Source organism: Rissa tridactyla, chromosome 22 (genome assembly GCF_028500815.1).
Source record: "Rissa tridactyla isolate bRisTri1 chromosome 22, bRisTri1.patW.cur.20221130, whole genome shotgun sequence".
In the NCBI taxonomy this organism is placed as follows: Eukaryota; Metazoa; Chordata; class Aves; order Charadriiformes; family Laridae; genus Rissa; species Rissa tridactyla.
Genome location: NC_071487.1, coordinates 1,195,295 through 1,220,641, shown reverse-complemented (window position 1 = coordinate 1,220,641; position 25,347 = coordinate 1,195,295). Strand labels below are relative to the sequence as shown.

The 25,347-nt window shown below is 46.1% G+C and overlaps 1 protein-coding gene across 2 annotated transcripts in view; it reads right to left on the bottom strand.

Moving 5' to 3' along the window:
* Nucleotides 1-25,347, bottom strand: part of INSR (insulin receptor) — a 55,291-nt gene that overhangs the window by 23,223 nt on the left and 6,721 nt on the right. For both annotated transcript variants that reach the window (XM_054181704.1, XM_054181705.1), the window contains exons 2-3: nucleotides 23,830-24,381; nucleotides 428-743 (exon numbers count right to left, since the gene is read on the bottom strand). In XM_054181704.1, the coding sequence (XP_054037679.1) occupies nucleotides 428-743; nucleotides 23,830-24,381 (868 nt within the window). The remainder of the gene's footprint in view (nucleotides 1-427; nucleotides 744-23,829; nucleotides 24,382-25,347) is intronic.

Sequence of the window (25,347 nt, the reverse complement as noted above, 5' to 3'; positions counted from 1 at the left end):
TTTCCAGCCTGAGGTCTGCTTTGGAGGGGACGGCAGCAGGGCTGCTAACGCCTCTCCATCGCCCACCTCCCTCGTCCCACCCGATCACAGAGAGACCCCTCCAGCTTGAGGACCCTCCTCTTCCTCGTCCTCTCCCTCCATCTCCCTTTCCCACTTTTTCCAGGCTTGAGAGGAAACAAGGGAAGCCAAGGGAAGAATTAAACTACTGGCACGTGGTAGGCAGACCCGTCTGCTTTTAATGGCTTGAATTAGCAAGGTATTAGTTTGCAAATCATATTAAAGTAGACCAGGTAATTGTCACAGACACTCCAACGCCGGGAACTTTTCTTGCTCTTGACACAGAACACAAAGCTGCTGCCCACGCGAGAGAAAAGCACAGCAGAAAACCGACAGCACGGTTTCTTTACCTGCAGACACTTGTACTTACTTGCTGGAATTCATGATGTACCCTGACGGGCATTCGTGAACGCACTCGTTATTGTGGATAACGTGACACCCCGACTCCCGGGCGTTTTTGCATTTGTTGTGCAGTTCCTGGCAGAAGCTGAAGGTCACACAACGCCACCCCTCGAAGCGATAGTAACCGGGTGGGCAAGTGTCCACGCATTTGCCTTCCAGGTAGAAGTTGCGGCAAGCCACACATTTTTCAGGGTTGTTGGGCTCCGTGCAGTCCCCAAGACACTCGCTGTGACAGCACTGACCATCGGAGGTGCAGCCTTGGGACTTGCAGGCAGCTGGGCAAACTGGGAGGAGAAAAGATAAAGGCAACTGAGTATTCACAGGACAACCCGGTGATGTGCCACCATGAAAGGCTTACGAGCAACGACACTTCATCCTGCTCGGCTTGGCAACCTTCTTTTCATAGAGGCATCCATGAAGTGCAGATGTCTGCCTCATCTCCCCTTTTCAGTGTAAATTCCAAACTTTAACAACCTTTTTGAAGAATGCTATCATTCACCCTCACAAGTCATTAATGCTCATCTTCAAAAAGAGAAAACCGAGTTTTCCTCTTCTCTCAGTCCAGTGCTACGAGGCTCCCAGGAGAGCTTTGATGACTCCAACATTATTTCTGAAGCCCAGAAGTGATGAGACTCTACAGCGAGAGCTCCCCAGCCTGGGATAGCCAGTTTCAGCCAAAAGATTCTTGTTTCTTAGTTTGCAAAACTAAGGTTCCCACAGTAATGCTGCAAATAGTGCATGTCCAACAATACTTCCACGTAACCCTTCAGCTTTATCAGGATTTGCTTCCTATCTGTCCCTCAGCCTGTCACCGGTTTCCCCGGAGGAAGCCTGCTGCCCTGGCACCCAACATGAGCTCTTCAGGGACTCTCCCAGCAAGTCCACAAAGAAGAGCACCCATGAGTGTCACTGCTTGAGGTTTTTTGTGGTTTACTTTTTAATTACCCATTACTTAGTGCCTCACAATACTTCTAATGAGTGGTTTGGGCTTTCAACTAGAAACCAAGCAGCAGCGTAGCTCGGAGCAAACGCCATGACTAACACTGAGAGCACCCAGAGAAGCCCTCAAGGAAGCAGAGAGGACAGACCTGTCCCTCTGCCGCTCAGCACCTTCACACGCCGTCTCAACCATTCAAACGAGGCTGAACCAATTAAGTCGAACCGCTTAATCCAGAAGACGCCACAGAACTTCAAGTCAGAAAAGACAGAACAAAGCTGAAACCATCACTACAAGAGCAAGCACCAAAGGCAAGTTCGGCTTTGACGCGGCTGTTTAAACAGCAGGAGGAAGAACTTTAGATGAAGGACGGGGGACGTGGGCCTGGATTTATCTGCATGGTGACAAACAGCCTTTGGGCTAAAGCTGTGAATTGCCACGATGCAGATCAAGACATCACCTTCTTCTCACCACACAGGAGGGTTTTGTCCAAGGGCACATCGGAACAGCTTCCCATGTCCTGCCCACGCGCCCTTGGTGAAGGGAGGAAGAGATCAGTCCTCCTGTGCTGGCCAGACCAAGGAACTTTACCCTGAATTAATACCATCCGCCTCAAAATTTCCCAAGCTTTCTGTCCAATATTCAGTGTTGAAGCAGGAGGGACTTTACTTGGGGAGGTCCCAGACACAACGATGTTCAGGGGCTAAAATGTTATTTTTAATTTCTGGCTAATGCGCGCGAGCAGACCAAGAGCGGAACGCGGGCTACTTTTACTCAACCAAATGAGCAGCGAGTCGGACCCGCAGTGCAGCGCAATACCAACCTTTTGATGATCTAATCCCCAGCTGTGGTTAGGAAGAAAATCCCCCTCTGCCCCATGTTAAAGGATTGCAGAATTAAGTGCGTTAAAGCGGTTAATGCCACTCTTGGAATAAGCAGCAGTGGCTGCAGTAGGCGGGATGGTAACGATGAGCAACCTCTGGTCTGCTCCAGCCTGAGAAATCCTTTGAAGAGATATGAAATGGATGAGGTTGAAATTCTATCACAAGGTCAATTTAATCTCAAATACCGGACTGCTTCCATGTCAGTCATCCACTGCAGGTGCCTCCTCTGTGCATCCCCCAAGATTCAGCCGTTAACCAGAATCACAGGAGTGTGTTTCACTTGCTTTTACGCTGACCAACATTTTGCCCTTTTCTAGCATTAGCTCTTATTTTGTGAACCTGTCACAATTAGTAACTGCTCGAAATGCAGCAGCCAAATAGAAGCAACTTGCAGATGATACCTTGTATTAGACTAAATACAAAATGAGAAGCTTGTTTTAAAAGCACGGTTATACATTCTTTACCAGGCCACAGATGGAGCACAGTCTAGCAACAGATGTCATGGCTGCAGTTTATTAGAAATTTTGGCAAGAGAAAAACCCGAGGTAGAAAATTCCAGAATTTGGTCCCAAACACTATCAAACTTACTAATTCCAGTCTAAAATATCAAGGTTTATGGGGGGAAAAAAAGGAAGTCTGGGCTATTTCTCACACACCTCCCCACGTTCCTACACGAGCACCGACACACCGATGCCTCACAAGGATTTCCACGCTCGCTGGTGCCCGCGCTCGCTGCGGCACACGCCTCCCTCAAGTGGGGTTAGATCCAGCTGGGAACTGGATCCTGCGGTGACGGCACGCCAGAATGATTTGTGCGAGCTGGAGGGCGGGCGCTGGCAGCGCAAACCACAGCGTTCACCATCCGCGCTTCCTGCAAAGGGGTATTTTTCCCGGGTCCGTTTCATGCTTAAGAACTACAAAGTTTAAAATAATTCAAAAGACAACATTTGCTTCTCAAGGAGTCAGCGGAGCAGACGGGTAATTTGGAAAAGTTGGCCCTCATGCAAAACACCCGGTGACACACGGCACCTATTTAACATTAAGCCACAGAGAATTTTTTTTTAATTTGTTATGGAAACTAATCTTCAAAGTCCTACGCTCATTTACACATTTCAAACTCAGCTGCCAATATTCACAGGGCAGAAACTGTTTAAGTTCTCAAGTTTAAAGGTTTTTAGAAGATACAATTAAACTATTTTTAAACTGTTCTTAACGTTTCTCTTTTTCCTGTTGTACGAGCTTTTGATGTCTAAGAGACAGCTTGAAGAAAGCAAAGCGGCCAAGGCAACTGCTTTTTTTCCATTAAGCACTCAAGACCAGAAGTTGTCAATCACTTTCTTGTGCAAATTCTCATTACACAAGATCCTGAGTAGATGTCGTCTTGACATTATCAACGCATGCATGCTAAAAGGCACCTGAATGTCACGTAGAAACCTCTCCAGCATATCTTCGCTAACGCTTCTTGTAACTATTACTACAGCATCCAGGTTCCGTGACTCCAGATGGCTCAGATGTGGTTTTTTGTTTGATTTTTTTGCTGCCACATTACGCTTTCACTGCAGGGCAACCCCGAATAGGTTGGTGCTGACCAAGTGTACCTCGTTACCCCTTCCTCACTGACCACTGCGGACTCCGGTAATTGTCCCTGGCCCACATAGACTGGTGTCTCGGCAATGAGATCGCATTTTGGGAGCTGGGGCAGGGGCCGGTACAAACCGCGGAGGCACAGGGTCTGCTGGGACACGGCGTCTGCGCAGCTCCAGCCTCCAGTCAAAGCCCCAAGACCGCGGTGCCCCCCTCTCAGCACAGGGAAAAAGTCAACTCTCTTCGCTCCTCACCGAAGAGGAGAAAAGTCAAAAGGCAACTTCATAAATCCTGGTTAGAGACAAGGGAACAGCTATTTTGGGGTAGGGGCAGAAGCCACCACACTGTACCATAAAAGCTGCTGCAGGAAAAAGTGCTTCAGCACCAGAGCAAAGCTGTTCATGGCAGTCACGAAACTTCATCAGATCGTTAAGAACGAGACTTTTAAAACCCCTGTCCCAAAGACGACAAACAACATAATCTGCCCTGGAAGGGGGAGAAACGGAGCCGACGCGGAGGTTCAAACCTGTTGTTCCAGGGGTGAATAAATATTTAACTAGTTAGCCAGAGTGGCTCCAAAGACTTAGGAAACAATGCATTTTACAAACCTTTCTGATTATAGATTCAAACCGACATTTCTTCATGCTGCAGAGGCCCAGCTGGGGGGGACAAAAAGCAGCAGAGTCAGCGCAAAGGAATTTCTACCTCTGCGGATCGCTCCCCGTCGTTTCACCACTTCCCTGTGCTTCAGGTGGAAACAAACCAGGCTGATACCGTAAACATACTCCTGAGCCAACACAGGCAACCAGGAGATCCATATTTAACAGGCAAGTCAATTAAGCATTAAGCTGTTCAGGTTATAAACACAGTTTGTCTGGATATTGAGGTATGATTAAAAACATTTGCATTAGGTCTCGTTTCTTTCTTTCTGCTAACAGAACAATAGCAGGGAATTGTCAGAAAAAGGGAAAAACCAAAAAGATAAAAATCACTCAGGGTAAGTTTTGCTGTTCCTTCGGGATCCTCTGCCTCTGGATGGGTTTGAAGAGCAACGTCCCGGGGGAGCTGAACTGAGCCTTCAAAGGGGTGGTGGTTTGGGTACGACAAGAGGTACGCTGTGCATTAAGAAGAAATTCTAACCCACATTTACGAACAGCAAGATGCTGCGTATGTACTGCACAGGGACAGACGATCCCACACGGTTTTGGGACTGATCGGTCTCGAATCGACGTGATCTTTCCACCCTGCAACGATGAGCCCCGTCCATGTGAACGGGGGTCAGCAGGGGTAGCGGGGCCACCACGGGTCCTCCCAGCTGGCCGGGGCTACAAGCCGTGTCCCGTGCAAGCCACTCCTCGTGGCCGCCGGGCGAGCAAGGAGCAAACTCGCCTTGCGCCGTCGGGTCCTTTTTCATGAATTACGCAAGCTGTGTTTTGATTAGAGACAAGGCAATTAGGAGGCTCCGGATCCAACAAAGTCCAGGACAGAAAACAACTGCGGCAGGAGAACCGCCCTCATCCCCAGCCAATGCACTGGCTGCCTGGGCAGGGAGGCATCCAACCGCTCCGATCTGCGCAGCCAAACGCGCCTTAACCCCTTGCCAGCCGCCCCAGACGGGGGTCCCCAAACAACCCCTCGCCCCCCACCGCCCGCCCGCGACCCCACGCCACCCTCCGCGCCGCAAAACTCATGAGGCTAACGCAATTTATCCGACTGTCGCAGGGTGGTTTTTTTCCTCGCGGCGAGGGTTTCACTCCCGAGGCGTATTTATAACCAGGAGAAAAACGCAGGAGGAAGCCAGTACGGACCCGGCACTGACACAGCTTAAAATGGCTTGTTTTGGCTGCGATAATGTATCGCTCGGTGCCAGAGCTTAGGTTAGTGTAATGTTATATGACGTACACACGCGTCTAATTCAAAGCCAGAGTCCCACAGAAACAGTATCAGAGGGCTCGGCATTTCCCCGCGTTTTTTTTTTCCCTGTTACTGTAAATGGCTGCAATATCTGTCATATAAATTCACCCCCGAGTAGCCTTGCACACACATATAATCACACTTGAGTTACTGTTGCAGTGGGAGCTGTAATTTAATTTCCTAACTGTGCAGTCGCGATAATGACCTCTGTAGAAATGGGCTCTTGCGGTTCTAAACAAAAACCAAACCAACAAGGAGGAAAAAAAAAAAAAAAAAAAAAAAAAAGGAAACCCAAGGACTAATCGCCCAGGGCAGTAACTCCTCTGAGCGTGTGTTGCAAGCATGTGATCTCAATTTAGCACTACAGAGTTTGTGCTTGTTTCCTGAGTTTCTGCAAGTGCTGAGCGGCATCGCTGCCATCAAAATCCACATGAATCTCATCTCCTTATAAAATTATATACCAAATCACGTTATACGTACCTAGCATTTTTCACTTGATCGCTTTTCCTCAAGACTAACTCACTATCTTCCTGTCAAGAAGATCCAAATTCAGTAAGTTGCTAAGTAGTGTTTGTTACAGAGTTCTATAAGTTTTATCTGCAAAACAATTTTTAATGTTTTCACTCATGATCATCTATTTTCTTGTGAGCGTTTATTTGATCTGAATACGCCAAGATGACACCTAATCCCAGTGCATTAGCATTTCGTAAGGTTGAAAAGAGCTATTAAAAATTAAATAAGACTGTGTCCAGTGAAGACTACGTATAAACCTAAAATTCCATAGTATGGTGGGTGGGCAGAGGGTTGCTGCGAGAAAACCAGTGTGCTGCCAACCCCTCTGCACTGGGGCTTACGTCCGTAATTATTTCTTCATGTTACCGGGACTAGAGAGGCAGAAATCTAAAGCCCAAGCCCCACCAGCGGCAGTTCTGGGGCTGCAAACTGCTCCCAGGGCATCCCGACGGCTGTACCATGCCTGGGAAGAACACGGTCATAGAGGCCCATCAGACTGTAAAGCGCACAAGGACTTTTGACCGCCTCGGTGACTAACAGCAGTAGCTCTCCCAAACCTCCCTGAATCTACAAGATCAATGGAGAAACTAGAAGAGAATAAAAAAAAAAAAGAGGTTAACGCGCTTCTCAAAAAAACCTACCAGCAATGCCTTACTCTGGCTGTAGTTATCAAGAAAAATTCAGGAGATATCACAAGACGTTCTAGCAAACTATGTCACTTACTCACACTGCTCTAACGTTTATCCCTCCCTCTTCCCCAACGCCAAAGACGCCCAAGGAACAACCCTCCCAAAACGCATCGACTCGAACGCCGTTATCCACACACAGGACTTCGGCTCTTAGCACCAATGCAGGAAGGAGAAAGTGCCAAATAAATTCAAGGTTTCACAATCAGCACTAAAATTAAAGTGTTATTTATAAAATAAGATATTGCAGTACATAATGCCACGACCCCACTGCAGTGCGAGTTGGGAACGTTAGGACGTCCGTACTTACACAGGAACAGATAAAATTAACTGCAGGTGCCTCCCTTCCCATAGACAGTGACTTCCAAAAACAACACACTGTTACCAAAACGTCAAGGAAACTCTTCCCATTGACATTTCTCAGGACTACGTTTCAACTCTTATCTCATCTATCAGTAAGGATAAGAAAAAACTTGTTTCGCCTCCCAACCCTTTCACAAGTTACGTGCTTATTTGGAGCTACGGGGAATGTCTCAAATATTCCAAAACGGAAGCGGTGCCATTTGCAAACCCCGGGTATTTGGCTGCTTCCCGCAAGGCATCCTCCCAGCCAAGAACAGCCGGCACAGCTAAAACCGACGGAGATGCTGGTACTGTTGCCCGGACCTGTTAGGATCAGCAAACGTGAGTTTAGAAGAGATAAAAGGTTTCGGAGTGGTGTGCCACCTTGTCCAGTGGCGATAATGGCTGGTACGGAGGTCGGTGAAAGGAGTTGTTGAATGGAGATAGGGGGGGAAAGCTGAGCTCTGGTGTCGATAGAGGGAAAGAGCGGATAAAGGGAGATCTCTCTAGAAGCGCAGTCTCTTCCATGCCAACCTTCTGCTGCTTAGCCTGTGGAGTGATCATAGAATGGTGTGGGTTGGAAGGGACCTTAAAGATCATCTCGTTCCAACCCCCTGCCCTGGGGCTTGGACGGAAGATAATCTATTATCTTCTGCGCTACAACTGCTGCTGGAGCATTTCTCTGGAAATAGAGAAATTTACTCATAGGCGAATTATGCCAAGGAATACAGAAGACGCTACGATGAACTCATACATACATGCATGCATATGTATACACACCCATACTTTCATTTATATAATCTATAAAAATATCTTTATATTTAAGTTGTCTTAATATGATGAAGGCTGGAGGAAATCCTCAACCGCAATGGATCCACCCTGCCTTTGGTCCCTTGCTCTTTATCTTCTTAAGAAGTCATCACCTTTGCAAATGAGCTCCTCCAGCCCCCGCACCAAGGACACAAGGCAGGACTTGCGCCCAGGCATACAAAGCCCTGCGTAAATCCGGATTCCACGGCTCACCTCCGTGGCTGGAGTTAGGAAGATGGTCCAATATCACCTCTTATTTTCAGGGACAGGATCTTCTTGGGTTACACACCTCAGTGATCAACATCCCTCACCTTTTCCCAATAAACCTTCAGGACAGGCTCTCATTTCCCCCATCTTCTACACCTTTCTGTTTCTTTCCCTTGAAGGTTTTCCCTCCTGCTCTCCTCTGTCATCCCAGCTACCTACATGGAGAAGTGGATGCCTCCCACTCCGGTGTGCCTAAAATTGCCCAGAGAGAATAAAGATCAAAGAAACATTTTCCTTTTGTGCATTTTAAGCAGTGCACAGGTGTTTACACCGTGGCAGCAAGCTCCTCATGAACTGAACGCAGAGTGCAAAGCATCTCTCTCTGATGAGAGCTAGGAGACAAAGCTGAAAACAAACTAAATGAAAAAAAAATAAAAATAAAAATTAAAACACAAGACTAGGTCTGTTTTCATTTTCCTGCTACCTTTCAATCAAGCCGATTCCCCAGGCAGGTAAAAACAACTCTCAGCAATCTGGCTAAATGGTTGGCCATCAAGCTCAAAACTCTCAAAACAGGGAGTATGATGTGAAAACACGGCAGCACTGTTAGAGGCGGAACAAGTGTCACAGAGTGCACACAAGGGTAGCGACGAGAAGTTGTAAATACTTTACCTAGTGCCTACAACACTGCTGTTGTGCCGCTCTCTGGCAAGCGGATCAAGCCCGCTCCTTGTACTTTGTGTTCGAAATCACACGGGAGCTCAGCGCAGCAGAAGGGATCAGAAATAACCCCAACCTCTGCTCGCCGCCTTGCTTTCCTTTAATAGCCGAGTCCCAAAAATGACACTACATCTTCAGGCAAAACCTGGAGTCCCCAGCCAGTTATCGCTAAATGTCATGTCCCCATGCAAATCAATACTGTCAGTGCCTTTGACGGCTTATAATTAAAGAAGATTAAGAAGCCACCACACCCGCTCCTGTCCCTCGGGTCCCTGAGCACCAGGAGGCCAGACGGTTCCGAGGTTCGGTCCTTCTGACGGTAATTTGCTGAAGGGGCACTAAGTGAAATCTATCTCCCTATAAAACGGGGGAGACACCTTCAGCATACCTAACCTGTGGCGAACACAGGGATTTGTAAGGAGTAGATAACTTTAAAGTAGTTTGGACATCAGCCACCTCATACTGTACTTCATTCCATACATCAGAACAGAAGATCTGTAATTTAGACCAAGACCAGAACCTTTAAAGTTAATTTGGGACGTTTTTCTGCAAAGCTTTGCTCGTTGTTTTACTCACAGCTATGAGGGTGCTTTTATGTTGCTACGGTTTGTTAAATTTCAATCCTTATTACAACCTAAGGATTTGTTTTTATCATTCAACGGTTGACACGCCACCTGGGAGCCTCATGAAAGCTTCACGTTAATATTTAACTATATATTACTCTCTCCGATGTACAGCATCTTGCAAACATCCCCGTTCACTTTAACCTACTCCCCTCAAACCTGCTCGCTCCCATTGCCACCCCAGAAGACCCAGGAGAATCCAGTGATACAGGCAGCCGCGGATGTCCTAAAAATAAGTGTAAGTGGGTGTAAAGTCTCTGTCCATACTGTATTTTGAGTACAGATCGCACCAAGAGCCAGGTGACCGTATCAGCACAGTGCTGGGGACAAGCTTCTCAGCAGGACAATTGATTTCTTAGTGATGGGCAGCACGGGCTGACCAGAATAAGAAGTCGAGAGCTTAGTGCTGAATGAGAGAAGATGCTGCTGCACCAGGACAAGCCATAAAAGAGAATTATGGAAGTTTGTATCTGCTCTACTGAGAAACAGAGACACAGAGAGGTAGGCAGAAGTGCTTCAAAGTACAGTCATGGTCTAGGAACAAGGTCTCATCTAATTTTTCCAAACATAGGTCTAACACAAGCTGTTCGCTTCACCTACAAACCCTGTCCTGAAAATGAGGAGCGATACGATCAAAGCATGAGGCGAAATATATAACCTTTGCTTTCTGCAAAGATAAGAGAGGGATAAGATCGCTTTTCTCAAGGCCACAGAGAAGAATGTTGTAGTAAACAAGGCAGGAAAGAATGAAAGCTAAGGTGACACATCCAGCTATGCGGGGATAAGAAAGATTGTGTTTTAGATATGTTATGTGAAAAGATGCGTAAAACGTAACCCCGACACACAAAAGAAGAGCAAATCTACACCAAAAAGGATGTACAGTTTACAGCAAATGGGAAAGCAGAGCTGCCCGTAACCGAGAAAGGTAATGAAACGGGCGGAAGTATAAGATTAACCACAAGGAGATTAAGCCGATAACTAATGATCTACGCAGAAATGTCAGACAGAGGTTAAGATTTTAATCTGGACAGATTTCACAGCGTAGTCATGAGTTGTAAACATCAACACTGACGTCGAATTTGTGTTTGTGGATGAAGACACTGAAAAGAAGGCAGAGAAAAAGAAGGAACATAACTTATTCCAGACCTCACCTCCCAGAGAGCCGCAGAGGACGAGGAGAGAGAAAGGTAAAGCATCACCTGAAGGCCAGTTGTGCACAGAATCTACCCGGAGGATGTATTTTCCCCGCGAGGCACAGCTAACTAGCTCTGCTAACCAAATTGTGTTTTCTTAAGTTACCAGGATGCACGAACTGTTTTAGCCCACGGTCGTTTAGCATGCTGCCCAAATCCACGCCAGACAGGGACCGGCTGCGGTGGGAAGCCCATCACAATGCCGGTCTCTGTCCCGCCGTCGCCGCTCCGAGGGCGAAGGGTTTCGCTCCGTGCCAGGAGAGGCCGACTACCGGAGACGGCAGCCCAGGGGAGGCGACGCCGGGTCCCCAGCAGCCTCTCTGAGCAGGCAGCGCCCTTGGAAGAAGTGCTGCTGCTCAGCTGCCCGCTTCCCAGGATGACCTGAGGCCGGCAGCGAGCGCCCTGGCAGGGATCAGAAACCAGAGCAGTTATACCCCACGCCAGCAGCCAGCGCACGGAAGGAGTCACCCAAAGGGCTAACGCACTCGTCCTGCTGCTACCAAACCTATTTCCCATGTAGATACGTCCAAAACTAAATATCGTAAAGCACCTCTTCCGGTAATTTAATAGTTCTCATGGTTTTCCTGGAGCCTACAATAATTTTTTTCAGAATCATGTCTGAACTGGGGATAGGAGAAACATACGCAGAGTCTCGTTACTAGGCACGCTAGTATCAAATGCATAGACTCTATGCACCCATAATATTCTCTCGATTACTCTTGTCATTTTGGCCTCAGCAGCTCATGCCCATTAATTCATACACCCTCCTCCCTTTGCCCTAAAGCAGTAAGTATGCTCTCCACAGTTTATTTCTAGGTATAAGAATTTACTTAGCAGTACTGAAATAGATACTGTTTGCTTGCAGTCCCAGAGCCAAGCAGTTGAGACCTCTCTATGAAATGTATTTTTATTTACTACTTGCCCTTGTCATCTCCAGCATACCAGCAAGGCCCACGTTCAAGTAACTCAATGTAGAATAGTCCGTGGTCCCACGCAAACTAACCAACTCGGCTCTATCCAGATAGCTATCGGTTTAACGGCTTCTTGTTGCAAACATACTGATCCCTAGGGTTTTGATCCATAGGATGTGTGCTGTGCCACACCACTCTGCTTCTCTAATCAAAGTGCCAAACGAGAAATGATAAAAATGACCAAAAGCCACACAAATACAACCCTAAGGAAAAAGAAATGGCTATAGATTAGTCCAAACCTCATTAACTCCATTGCACAAGCCACCCTTAGCAGCTATTAATCTATTTCTCCTTGTAAATTATGCAAGAGAAAATTGTAATCTGAAGGAATTTAATCCCAAACTAGTTTTGCCATCAAGGAGAGGCCAACAACAAGGGAACTGAATCTTCTGAAGTTGTATTAAACTCAGGGGAGATCTTGGGTTCTCAATCTTTCTTCTGCAATCGTTAATGGCTCCAACTGACAATTATCAGACTCTTGAAAATTCTGTTTCGTTTCATGCCTCTGTCGTGGTAAACTCTTAAAATAAAACTGACCGTCACTGCAGTCACTTTGTTCGATAACAAGGAAGTACAGCGGTAGCAAAAGTCTCATTATCCGCCCATGAAACTACGCTCGGCCGTCGAGAGAACAGGCTCCGCTCACCCAACACGAACGGCGCAGGCGCCAGGGCTGCTAAAAAGCTTGAGCTTCATGGATGCTTATCAGCACAGGAGGCAAGATACGGTCTAATCACCAGCTACCATCAGCACTGCCCATTTCAGAGCAATTAAGACTATTCAGAGCTGGTCCAACTGACGCCATAGCGTGAGCCGGACACCTGCCGATCCCCAAACGGGGTAATTACTGCGAGGGGCGGAAACTTATGGAAATAATCTTACAACAGACAGAGTCCTCTGAAAAAAAATTACACAAACCAGTGTTATCTAGCAAGAGGAAGAGATAGGACTCTCCTCTACAAGAAATCTAAAGTTTCTCCAGAGAGAAAGAGTCTTTTTCTTAAGTGAACTGGGGAGGTTTGGAATCTCAGCACGGAGCTGCTGTTATTGAGAGCAACCTTCAACTGGAAGGGAGCCAAGGAAGTTTTCAAGATGCCGCCCAGTCCATCCACCTGTCCAAGGACAGACCAAATACTTTACCTAAGACATTTCTGACAGTTGCTTGTCTAAACCCATCCTGAATTCTGCCTCGAGGCACTTCCTGCGTTCGCCGTCTGAAGTTTACCAGCAAGTCGCTCCATCAGCTCCTCGTTACAACCCACCACCGAGGCACAGAGGGGCACAGAGCCGCCCCACAGCCAACGAAGAGATCGGTGATATTGGTCCACATCCAGCTCACGATCCTCTGCAAAACACTTAGTACGAAGGGAAACACTTGACAGTTTATCGCCGAGCCCTGCTCAGTCTCCTCAGTATCAAAGCAAGGCTGGTATCTGAAACCCTGCCACTTCAGACTGGGCTTTGGGCGGATGGCTGTATTACTGCAGCGGAGAGTCACTGGCAAATCTGAGCACCGAGAGACCAAGAGCCTGTCTGAAAAACACAATCTGGAGTTCTTTTTGTTATCACAGATTAGAGCATGTGGAAAAACAACACGCTCTTCCCCGGTGCTGATCAACAAGAACCGTCACGCAGCAACTCCTCCTTTTGCCAAGAGGGCCATGCAAAACACGGGGACGTTTTTCTTATCACACCCACCAAATTCACGCGCTGCACAGGCTCACAGGAGAACATTTTATATTCCCCAGAACAAAACCTGATGCCTGATGCAGATACCCAGTTCTAACAGACTTGTACGCTCATTTTGTGGACTAGAAACATGATATCTAAGCACTGAAAGAGCAGCCAAATGCTATACAAATTATTTAAGCAGCCCTGGCGATAAGGTTATCGGAGTGTGGAAGAGAAGCCTAAGGAAAAGGTAACCTACACATCACATTTCTTTTGCTAATTTAATAATTGTAGGAACCTGACGGCAAGGTGAGCAGTCGTTTCGGATAAAGCACCCGTTTCCACACAATTGCTTTTCCATTAAGTCTCCAGGTAAGAGTGCTACTGCACGTTAGGCTTTCCCTTCTGCCAGAAACACTGAGCGTGCAGAGATTCCCCGAGCCTAAAATCCACAGAACTGAATGAACAGAGAAGCAGTTTATTGAGCTTTAAAGGCTTCGCTTCAAATACAGTTTTAAAACAACAGCCTTATTCCTTTAAGCTGCGTTAAGGCTCCGCTGGGCGAGACTGAGCTCCATTTCCTCTCTGGCTTTTGGGAGCTTTTGAGGGGTACTTGCAAGGGAACTCTTGGACTCCTTCGTCCCAAACTGAAGCTGTGTAAACACATCCAGCGCGATCGGCCTTCCTTCAGAAAGATGACATTCAGAGAAGACTGAAGGCCAGAAAAAACAAGTCCTATCATCTGGTTTATTAAATCACTGCTGTTGTGTTTTCCCTGCCCATAGAATATAATTGCATTGTCTTTGCAGAAAAGACAAGAAAGATATTTGTCTGATACTCAAATTGTAATGAATACTGCTCATGAAGTATTAAAATCCTCGCAGTGTCGTAATGCAACGTAGATGCCTAATGAAGTTTAAAATGGTAACAGAAAAATGCTTAGTTATCCCGTGATGTCTGCTGACTTGCACGTGCCTTATTCCTGGGAAACCCGATACACTGGTAGCGCTTCCTGCGTCATTCCTAAGATTCCCTAATCGTGTCTGTAACAGTGCAGCAGGGTTCAAGCCCCCCTTCAAGTGCGAGCACTCCTTACGCACTATCTCAATCATATAACTCTGAGAGTTTTAAGGTGACGGCTGAAGCGAGAGATTTCCACACGCTCAGTCCAGTGCAATAGCTGGAACTTGGTGGTTTTGCTGCAGGTTGCTCAGTAAAAATCTCAGTTGCTATTTTCAGATATTTCAGAGCAAACAGCTCGGAAGTGAACGGCACCTCACTCGCGTTGTCGGAAGCGAAGCTGCCATGCTCCACAGCTCTCCCACAGACACCGAACAATCCTTCCCTCCGACACACCGCATCGGACTTGGCCCTTTTCACGTCAATAGGGGAAAAATCAGCTGGCACACGGGCAACCCCGTTTTGTGCCATGCAGACTGCCTTGCCATTTTGCCAGACGAGAACACGACGCCTCAGCACCGAACCCTTCTCCCTTGGCAGGAGAGGCCCATCCGCTCCTGCCCCTCTGAACGCTGCCTGGAGCCCGAGCTCTCCCTCCTGCCCGGCCACTGCTGCCCCTGCCACCACTTTAAAGGCTCACACTGCGATAACGCCATGTGCTGTTAATATAATTAACCCCCCACAGCTACAAAACCAGAGAAGATATCAAAAATTGAGTTGGAAATTGTGACTACGCAACTCCAAGCCATGCCTGTTCCCAGGCCCTATAAACCTTCCCTGCGGCAGTCCAGCAGGCTTTATTTTACTGAGCAAGTTGAGACCAACCTCCTCCCTCACTGCCCCAGACAATCCACTTTTTAAAAAAAAAAAAAACACAACTAAATGAGGAATCGTGCCTGGGGTCAGGATAAAGCGAGCTGTGAGGAGCACGAGGAACCAGAAAACAACCTCAGACCTTATTGCTGCTCAGTCTGGAGGTATTTTCTCTGATCTCCGGCAAACTTGCTACCTAAGTTGCCTTAACCCTGTGCATTGACTTAAAAAAAACATCAGTCTTTCCCTGTAACTTGAGCTGAGGCTCAGCTCATCGCGTCAGGGCCCTGAAATTCCAGCGTGGCCACATACCAGCAGCGACTCTGCGGGAGCCCGGAGTGACCAGCAGTAAGGTGTGCCCATCTCCAGGAGCCTTCAAACTGCACAGAAAACAAAAGATCGGAGTAGTTCTACCAACACATTAATGAAATTCCCCTTCCCCAACTAAAAAGACCTTGCAAATTTTACAATCTTCATTGGAGCAATCTTGCTAAAACCCTGTCACTTTTATTATCCTTCCACATGAACAAGGGTTACGATACTTAACAGCTCAACCGTCCGGTGCTTCAGCGACTACAGTGTGGGAGCTGGTGTCTGCAAAAGCTGAAACTGCCTGATTTACAATTACAATGGAGCCATATTTCTTGACATCCTTGAAAAAGGGCACCTCTAACCTGATACACAAGATTAAAATCACGTTTCTTTTTCTGGAGTGCACCGAAGTGCACACGCACCCTGAGCTCTTTAAAAATATGTAGAAGATAATCATTCCCAGCATTCTGCTGAATGCTATTCTGACTGGACCTTCTTTCCAACTCTTTCGTGGGATTTCCTTCAAAAAATCTCCCTCAGAGCCTCCAACCTCTCAAGGTGCTCGTGAGGCAGCCTCTGGTCAGGTAAGTAAGAAAGCACATTCTCAAATTAAGGAATTCACACTGAGGGGACTGAGCGAGAAGCTCCGTGTCCGTACAGAGCACTCTCTTGCCCTGCCCGCATCCTTCTCCTCCACAGCAATTCTGACCCTGGTTTGAAGAAGGGAGAAGGAAATTCCACATTAGAAAACTTTTTGGACACGAACAGGTGCCGAGCACCCTGCCCTGTTTTTTCAGTTCATTTAAATACAGATTCTCAAGGAAGCCAGTCTCAAATGAAGACATTATACTCACTTAGCCAACATTTAAGCACTAAGAGCCTAAATTAATTCTGCTTGTTTTAAATGTCACAAGCCAAAATAAAAGCAAGACTCCCAAACAACGTCAGCCCAGCCAGCACAGCGCCCAGTACCCTCCATCTGAAAAAAAAAGAAAAAAAAAAAATAGTCTAGATAAAGACGGTGAAGGCACACAGTTGTAATCTGCAGTATTTCGGGGGCCGAGCCGCAGCGTGCTGGCTTGGCCCCTTACGCAATTCCAGCCGCAAACTTTGGATCAAAGCAGCGACTGAAATAACTGTGGGCACGTACCAAGCAGCTCGGCCGCTGCCCCCGCAACTTCCCGCTGCCCAACGGGATGTTTTCTCAGCTACCCAACAGCCCTCATTAAGGAGCATAAACATCCCAGCAAGTTCATTCACATCCCTCCAATAGGAACTGGCAGACAATTATAGGATATAATTGGGAAGCATGATCATTGAACTTTCAACCAGCTATTGTTGCAAGCTGAGAGAAGGGTTAGTGTCGCTTCCTCCAGGACACGGTCGGTTATTCACCAGCTCCGTAATTAATCAAAAGGTCCTGAAATCCTCAACCTTTCGGCTATAAACAATCTTTCCACTGGGCACACCTGGGGGGTTTTGACCGTTCTTGTGTTTTGTTGCGTTTTTTTTAAACACAAAATGTATTTACAGTTGCAATCCCTGTCAAGTAGAATTCCTGATAGAGAAAAACGTTTCAGAGAGCTTCGCCAAGGGCCATACTTCGGTTGGTCTTACACGTGCTGAATATACTTCTTTGTATGGACTCAACGGTTCACAATCCCTTCAAAGCCTTTTACAAGACGGATTTCCAGTTCCTTCATCACAAAATGAAGGAATGCTATACCACCGTACACACCTTAAATTTATTTTGCTCTGTCTGCCTCGATCCGAGAAGAGGCATCAGAATTGCATTTGATTTACAATACTTTTATAATTAATTTTTTTAAGATTTAAAATACAGAATCATTGTTCTGCTTTCATTAAGGGGGGTGAAGGAAGGAAAACACACAGGTTATATGAACTGGCCAGTTCCTTATCTTCACTCACGGCACCAAAGCTCCCCAGCGTTCAACAGGATTCGCTCAGAACCAAACCAGTCTCCTCCTCCCCGAGCAAACACATTGCATCAGGCGAACCACTCGCAGCCCTGCCACTCGCGCATTACTAACACAGGTTAACTCTGTTGCTCAGTATTATTTTTTATTTTTTTTTTAACATTCTGGGACTTCCTGCTTCTACTTCCATGCCCAGACAACAGGGTTTTCCAACAAACGTGTCTGCCAAGTGTAGTCAGTCTTCTATATTTTGTCTGACAAGGAGGAGTGCAGGTTTAAGGTTTTTACCTTGTTTAAGCAAACAAGGTAACCTGGAACTGTTCTTCAAGTGGGAAAAATAAGTATTCTACCTGAAGTACCCTTGGCACGCCACCCTTGGAAATCACAAGCAGTCGACGTCACCTCTGAAGATCAGAGACCTTAAAACATCCCGCAGCAATGTTAGTGCTGAACCACTGCATGAGAAATGTTAAACTCCTCCCGCTCCCCGCAACGGCGCGAACACTGACTTAGATAACAAGTATTTTGGGGAAGGGGCTGAGGATGAAAAAATTAAAATGGCAACTCAGACCAAACAAGATGAAAACTTTCCCAATTTTCACCATATCAGCAGCCAAATACCTCATTCTCCTTTTTAACTCACCAGAAACCTTTGCCTTGACAAGACCTCTGTATAGAAATCAAAGTATCTTAACTTTGGGGAGAATTCTCTATATTCACTGCTTATTAACTGCTGGATGAGCTAGGAATTAGTTCTGTTCGAATGCTCTGACGATGGAACGGATCAGACGGTGGCCTCTGTCTGAAGTGCTGGCTGCGAACTGGGGAGGGGGAAGACGACCTCCAGCCCCCGCCGTGGTTCAGTAAAGGTGCAGCAGTGAAGAAGTGGAAGAAACGTAAATGCGGTGAGACCACGGGAGCTGCACACACGGGGATTTCTCAGCATGTTGAAACTGTAAGTATTGAAATCCAACAGTCTTGTGTCACCCCAGGTAGGTGGAGAGAAGCCCAACGAGATGCTTCTTCACAGCCCCAAGTTTTGTTTGGTGCTTTTAAAGTAAGTAGTATATTCTTAAATAGCCGTTCGTACGGACTGATCGTTTCCACCCCTTTCCCCCAGTTCTGGGCTGTATCACACCACCAAGCGCCATAAATCTTTTAACTACTCTTAATTAGCTAAAATTAATTAGTTTAGGATGTCTAGCCGTTCGCAAGCATCACAATAGCCCCAACCACAAGCACTACATGCACTCAATAAAGCTGTCGCTTGGCAAGGTTCAGAACAGACGCCCCAGTGAGATTATCGGGTGTCAACTTCCATCTGGCATTTGTCAGAGCTGGGGGGGGAAGGCAGTTCTTATCAGATCTCCAAATAAAAGGAGCACTTCCACTTCATGTGGTAGCAACTGGAAACATTTCTTTTGTGTTTGAAGCTTTAAAAATATCTTGCCCTTGAGGTTGGCTACGTCTGCTCAGCGCTTCGAGACCCCTTTCCCATACAAAGGTAATAAAACTAAGCTTATGGTTACAGAAATTCCCAGCACATAAAAATTACAGGAAGCTGTTGCTAAGTAATATTTCTACCTAAGTAAACATCACAAAACGTTTCCCACACACACCTCTGAACTTTGTTATTCAAACCTGCCTTGAAGATGTTCGCAGTTGCAGAATTTCTTCTGGCACCGGTCTCTTTAAAAGCTCTTGGTGCTTTTTCAAAGCAGTTGAAAAACATTTCAGGCTGAGCAATGTTTTTCCGAGTGCTTTGTTGTGTTGCTTGTACTAGGAAACAAAACAAGCTCCTAAAGCTACTCCTCAGTTCCTTACCTGTCCCCTACCTGTCCCCGAATTTTCCCTGAATAAGTCACAGGAAAATTAAAGAGAGATTCCGTTGCACCCCTGTATCCAGACCTGCCTCCCCAACATCATAAAAAAATCTGGACAAACATTATTTTCATAGAGCACTGCTCTTTAGCAGCTCCTTTGCAGGGCAGTCACCCCAGACTGTCGTCCCTTCTATCAGCCCCATTTTACCATCTTCTTCACTTGGCCCAAGCGGTTCCTATACCTTCCGCTTTCTTTTCAAGACGTTAATATTTTACAACAAATTCTAGACTGCACTAATGGAGAGACACAACTTTTGGTTTTATCGCATAAAGCAAGATAACAGTTTGAAGAACGAGTCTGTCTACAAACCTGAAATGGCCCATACTCTTAATAACTCAAATTTGTTGGTAGCATGAAATCCCAAGATAAAGACGGTAACAGACTCCTACAAAGGTTTCATTCAGGATGAACAGGAGAACTTGAATTTCATCACATCCTCTAAGGAACAAAGCCCGTATTTCAGATATTCACCCTTATATTCCAGAAAGGTGGCCCTCCAATATTCACCAAGGGTCTGTCTCATATTGCAGGTCATTTTCCCGTGCATTTTTACTTGGCCATTCCACTTTTCCTTCCTATTACCTTACTCCACCTCCAAAGGACCCAATATGCGAGTAAAAGGCTGAACTCGCCTTTATAATTAGACTGTCAAAACCATCAGGCTGCTTCGAATTATGTACGGGCACAGAAGACTTGCTGCAAAGAGAACTGGCAGGAAATCCTATTTCAGAAGGAATTGTTCCTTCCGCAAGTAGAGTGACAGACATATAGCATTTTTTTATTACATAAAAAAACGTGGAAAAAAATGCAAAATATGAAAATCATGTTTGGCAGATCTAGACTGAGGTCTAGGACGTGGCATTTCCAGCATTTTTGTTGTCTGCACTCTTCAGCAAAGACGTTCTCTGCACAAACATGCTGCACTGAACTAAGAACTACGTTTTTATGGCAATAAAAGTAAGTACGTACGTAAAAAAATGCCTTAAAAAAATGTGGGCTGAAAAGGTACAAAACCTCCAGAACAGGGACAGCATTTGCCTGCCATAAAGAGCATACGGCTAGACCCAAATTCCAAACAGACTACATACTTCCCTCCCTTCCTACCCAAAATATAACATGAGTTGGCCTTAATTGAACCAACTTGCTTTTCACACCAACACGAGTAATTTAGAAAAAAGAAAGGAAACTTTCAGGAAGCACATGCCAACCAATCTCAATCTATGGTCTCTCCACCTACACGTCTTTGCACTCACACACAGATTCCTCAATATCGCAACTGTTTTTTCAAAGCGCGCAGCTGCCCACAAATCATTTCAGTTCCTCCCAGCCGGTTTCATCCACAACCTTAGCTCCAACGTCTGTAAGAAGATCCTTTACTTTGTTGTCTTGAACATGTTATCACCAACTGAAAAAATTTCTGGGCTGGAGTTGTAGCTGCAAGGATGATTCAGAGACTTGGACGTGTGCCTCAGAGATAATTATATGCTGTAACTGAAAGTTAGTTTTGGAGTTAACTGGGATATCTGTGCTGATGAGAATAAAGAACCACCAAAGATGCACCGCTTGAGATGGGGCAGGGATGACTTGAAGGCGGTGACCACGCAGAGCAGGCGGGGGATGGGCAGGGACTGGGGTGGAAGCGATGGGGGACACCAGGGACCCCACTCCAACCCAACCGTTGCCATCTCCTGCCCACTCACAGAGACCTTTCTGTGACATCTTTCAGCCTCGTGCTCTCCCGGACTCCTTGCCCATCCCCTAATTCTCTCCAGGCTCAGCAGGCTGGAAGAGCTTGCCAGCTTGGGACTCCTCTCTGTCAACTGACACACACTCGGCAACATCAATATTTACATATTCTTTAAGGATTTTTTTCCGGTAGACAAAACAGCAAACAAAACATCCTGACCCGCGGTCCCAGCGCTCTCCGGCAGCGCTAGGGGTTTGACAGCAACAACTTCCCATCCAGAGATGCAAAAGCAAAAACAGCAAAGAGGAGATTCCACGCCAAGTTTTATAAAACAAACTAGGGACACAACCTGCCTTAACACAAACAACACACAAACACCAAACTTCCCCCAGGAAAGTTATACTGGAATTGATACGTGTCTTTTAGTCAATGCCGGAACGAAAAAGAGCAAAAACAAAAGAGGGGAACACACTTAAAAGCAGAGCGACTGGAGACTTCAGCACAGCACCAGCTGATGGAGATTCCCAGATAAGCTGCAGAAATGCGGAGGGAAAGATTTCATGACATCAATACCCTCGGTACCGGGAGCTGTTACGAGGCGCTTCAGGGTAAGGAAAGCCAACGCACAATTCACCCAAGCTCTTAATAATCTTGACAAAGGAGTTACACACGCTAAGGATACGTTATGGCTGGCGCGAGAACAGAGAACACCGCGATTCCACCACCCGGTTCACTAAATAAACGTCACAATCTCTACTATAGTTACCAGCGTCCGGGTGTGCTGAAGTCTAAAGGCGACTCGAAAAAGTCTAAACGACTGCTCAAGCTGTGAAAATAACTTCAGAAGCACACAGGCAGGTGTCACAAGGCAAAATATAATCCAACGAGCTGGTGTTGAGAGCACCCAGCTACCAATAAAGAAAAGTACAAACCTTAGCGTTCAAAACAAAGATAAGCATGCCTCGTTAAGTGGTTTTCAAAACACACACCAGTTACAGCCAAAATCTGCAGGAGCACTGCTCCTCTAAATCCTCCAGAAGGAACTCAGGAAACCAGATGGGAGCATCTGTACGTAACTACTTTGGAAACAATTTTCACATTCAAATTTCAACTTCAAATCCAAGTCAAGTGGACTTACCAGCTTGGCTTCCTTCGGCAACCGAGCTAAGACAGCCCGCGACACCGCACGGGTACCCTCTCAGGAATTTAGCTGAATTTGAATGAGAGGCTCAGGAGCGGAGATTTCTGCCCCAATGGTAGAATACAACATTCCTACAGTTTTCATGGAAATCGCAGCCATATAAAGGAGAGAAACCCTACATTCCAGCCTGCTGTAGCACAGCCCCAGAAAATTCACAGGAATGAGGGACATCACGAATGATCTAGCCACTGAAAACGGTTCAGTGAGATCTTTAACTGTATGAAATAGCAGAAAACATAAAACACAAGTGCACAAGAAACCAAGTTTCAGCGCTGGTAATAACTGTATACCAAAAGAGTTTGTAAATTGAAATGCTTTATAACCTTATTTTTCATTTTAGAAAAGGAACACACATACACGCTTGCATCTTCTTGCTCATACCCTGTCATTCTGGCGACAAAAAATAACCACTTTCTTTAAAAGGACGCTAGACGATTTTGGGGTGAGGAGTAGCAGAGGGGAAACCACATTAATTTCATTAGTTTATGCATACTGGTAGGAATTCCTTCTCAATTTTGGCACTTAGCACTCAGAGTTGCCCTTTAAAGCTTGGCAAGAAATTATCCGCAGCCCGCAAGTTTCCTAATTTCGTCTTAGGACACACTGCTTCATTTGGATGCACGACCTCCAGAAAGACAGACAACCCTAAATGTCCCAGTTTTACCTCAATTCGCTTTGCTCCCCGTCAGTCAGATTTAACATAAATCAAAGCAAATATATAATTAAAACTAAACTTAAGCTCAGTTCCAAGTTTGGAAAACACAAATCTGTACAAAATTAAAAGCCACCTGAATACAGTTGAAGAACTGGAGTTTGGGGGTTGCAACAGCAGCTAACGTTCTGAGCGCACCTTCTCCTCTGAACCAAAACCCCGCATTCAAAGCCCATATTTCACCCTCCCCAGGACTCCCGCTACGGGCAACCCCCAGCCAAGTCCTCTCCGCTCCTCCTCCTTCTCCCTTCAGGGAGACGCGGCTTCCAGCTTCTTACTCTGGGCAAACGTTCCTCACTCATCCGTGTATCTTACACTTTCTCATGGCAGGAAGGTTTCAATAAAAACGTAATTGCACCTTTGCAGAGTCAGGTTTATTCCATAAAGACTTTTCCCTGCTGTTCCGTTTCTGCCTGCTGCAGCCTTTCGGTCAATCTGGACTTTCAATCCCCCACCTGAGTCCCAACAGAGATACCAATACCACTAACTACTATACCAGATACCAGTTACGCTCACAGCATGTTGAACTCGGGAGCTCTAGGCAGTCCCTAATTTTCCAGAGAAACCAAACACAGCATTTTTGGACACGTTATTCACATAGGTGAATTATTCACTATTCATAGGTGAAAGAACTGCTAAAACAGCCCCATCCCAAAGACCCTCTCTTCACCTAAAGTCAATTTTGAGCCTTGCTTTTAGGAACCTGTGCTTAAAGGAAACAGATCTCTTAGCCCTCTGATAGATCTGACGGGTTAAAAACCGACAGCAAAACCATAGCTGACAGGACACACACCACTCCGCAGACTCACCCCTCTGACAGCGATCGTGGGTCCAGCAGCGTTCAATGAAAATGCCATTTATCACCGTAGGCGGACAGTTGCTCTTCCCTTTCACAGTTCCCGGACACACATCTCCACACTCTTCTTTGTCGTCCTTGTTGGCCACGATGTAATTATCTTCTACAGAATCCAAAATCCTTGACCAGTCGATCGTGGACAAGTAACATAATTCGTTGTTCTTCTCAATCCGCACAGCGCCTCGAGTAATGTTCATCAGGTTATAGAGGCCGATCTCCTTCAGGTGAACCATCTCGAAAATGACTAGCGCGTAGTTAAAAAACAGATGAGTTCCTCGAATCACAGTGAGGTTGGGGAAAAGTCCCTTTAAACTCTCCAGGCCGTACACGCGGAAAAGCAGCAAGTAGTCTGTAATCATCGTCAGCTTCGGAAAGCTGAGCTCGCGGAAATCTTCCGGCTTGGTTTTAAACATCAGCAATATTTGCAAGTGGCCCTCGATCACAGTGCAGTTCTCAAGCATGTTGAGCCGGGTCAGATTGTTGCGAATGTCCATGCTTCTGCAAACTGGAAGGCAAAGAACAGTGATATTTATTTATTTACGAAAAGGCAATTGTTGTCGTTCTCTAAATACAGAGGTTTGTCCAGCCGCGGGGTGGTATATAGCTGCACTCGGAACACACGGCTAGGTCATTCCCAATGAAGCAGGCTTCAAGTGTTAAGAAGCATACTGTGGGGAACATTCCCTGGTATATGATTACAAAATAAGACCGAAAGAGTATTTCATCTTTTTTTTCTGCCATCTTGAGCTTCTGGACATTCCCTCTATCAGGACTGCAGGGGTAACACCAGCCCCTAGACGTCATTTGGCGTTTACAAAAGTAAGAGCTGTCTATGCAACAGAGGCTGTTTTCTTTAGAGAGCTGCCAGCGACACACCTACCTCCTCTCCAATTGTGCAATTAATGCCAGTGGATTAGAGGGAGTAATTTAGAATGGTTGCAGGGAGGGGAAGATAGGAAAAGAGTAATGGCTAGGAAATGGTAGTGCTTTGGGAGAGAGCAGAAAATCCTGGAAACAAACCCACGCAAGAGTCCAGCCTACGCTCCTGCCCAGACTTTGCTGACAGGAGTAATTTACTACACTAGTAATTTTTGCCCTGAGCATTCTTTTCAGATTAGGTGTTTGGGCTTTTTTGTTATTATTTTCTCAAGGCTGCAAATCTCCCTGCCTTGACTATCTGGACAGTTTATTTAGCAGACCCAGTAACCCAAAGAACTGGCAAAGTGAACAATTACACGAAGCATAAATTAGATGGTAAACAGAATAATACGAATCCAGGCACCAGCAAAAGGAAAAGATGGAAAGAAAACAGTCTGAATAAGGAAATATTTTTTTTAAACTCTAAGCACAGGCAAGAAATCAAGAAGGAAATGTGAAGCCCCACGCCTGTGTAACACAACAGAAGCCCTGGTGATAACCCTTTTAAAAATCAAACTTCACAGAAATATACAGCCAGGCTTTAACATTCGAG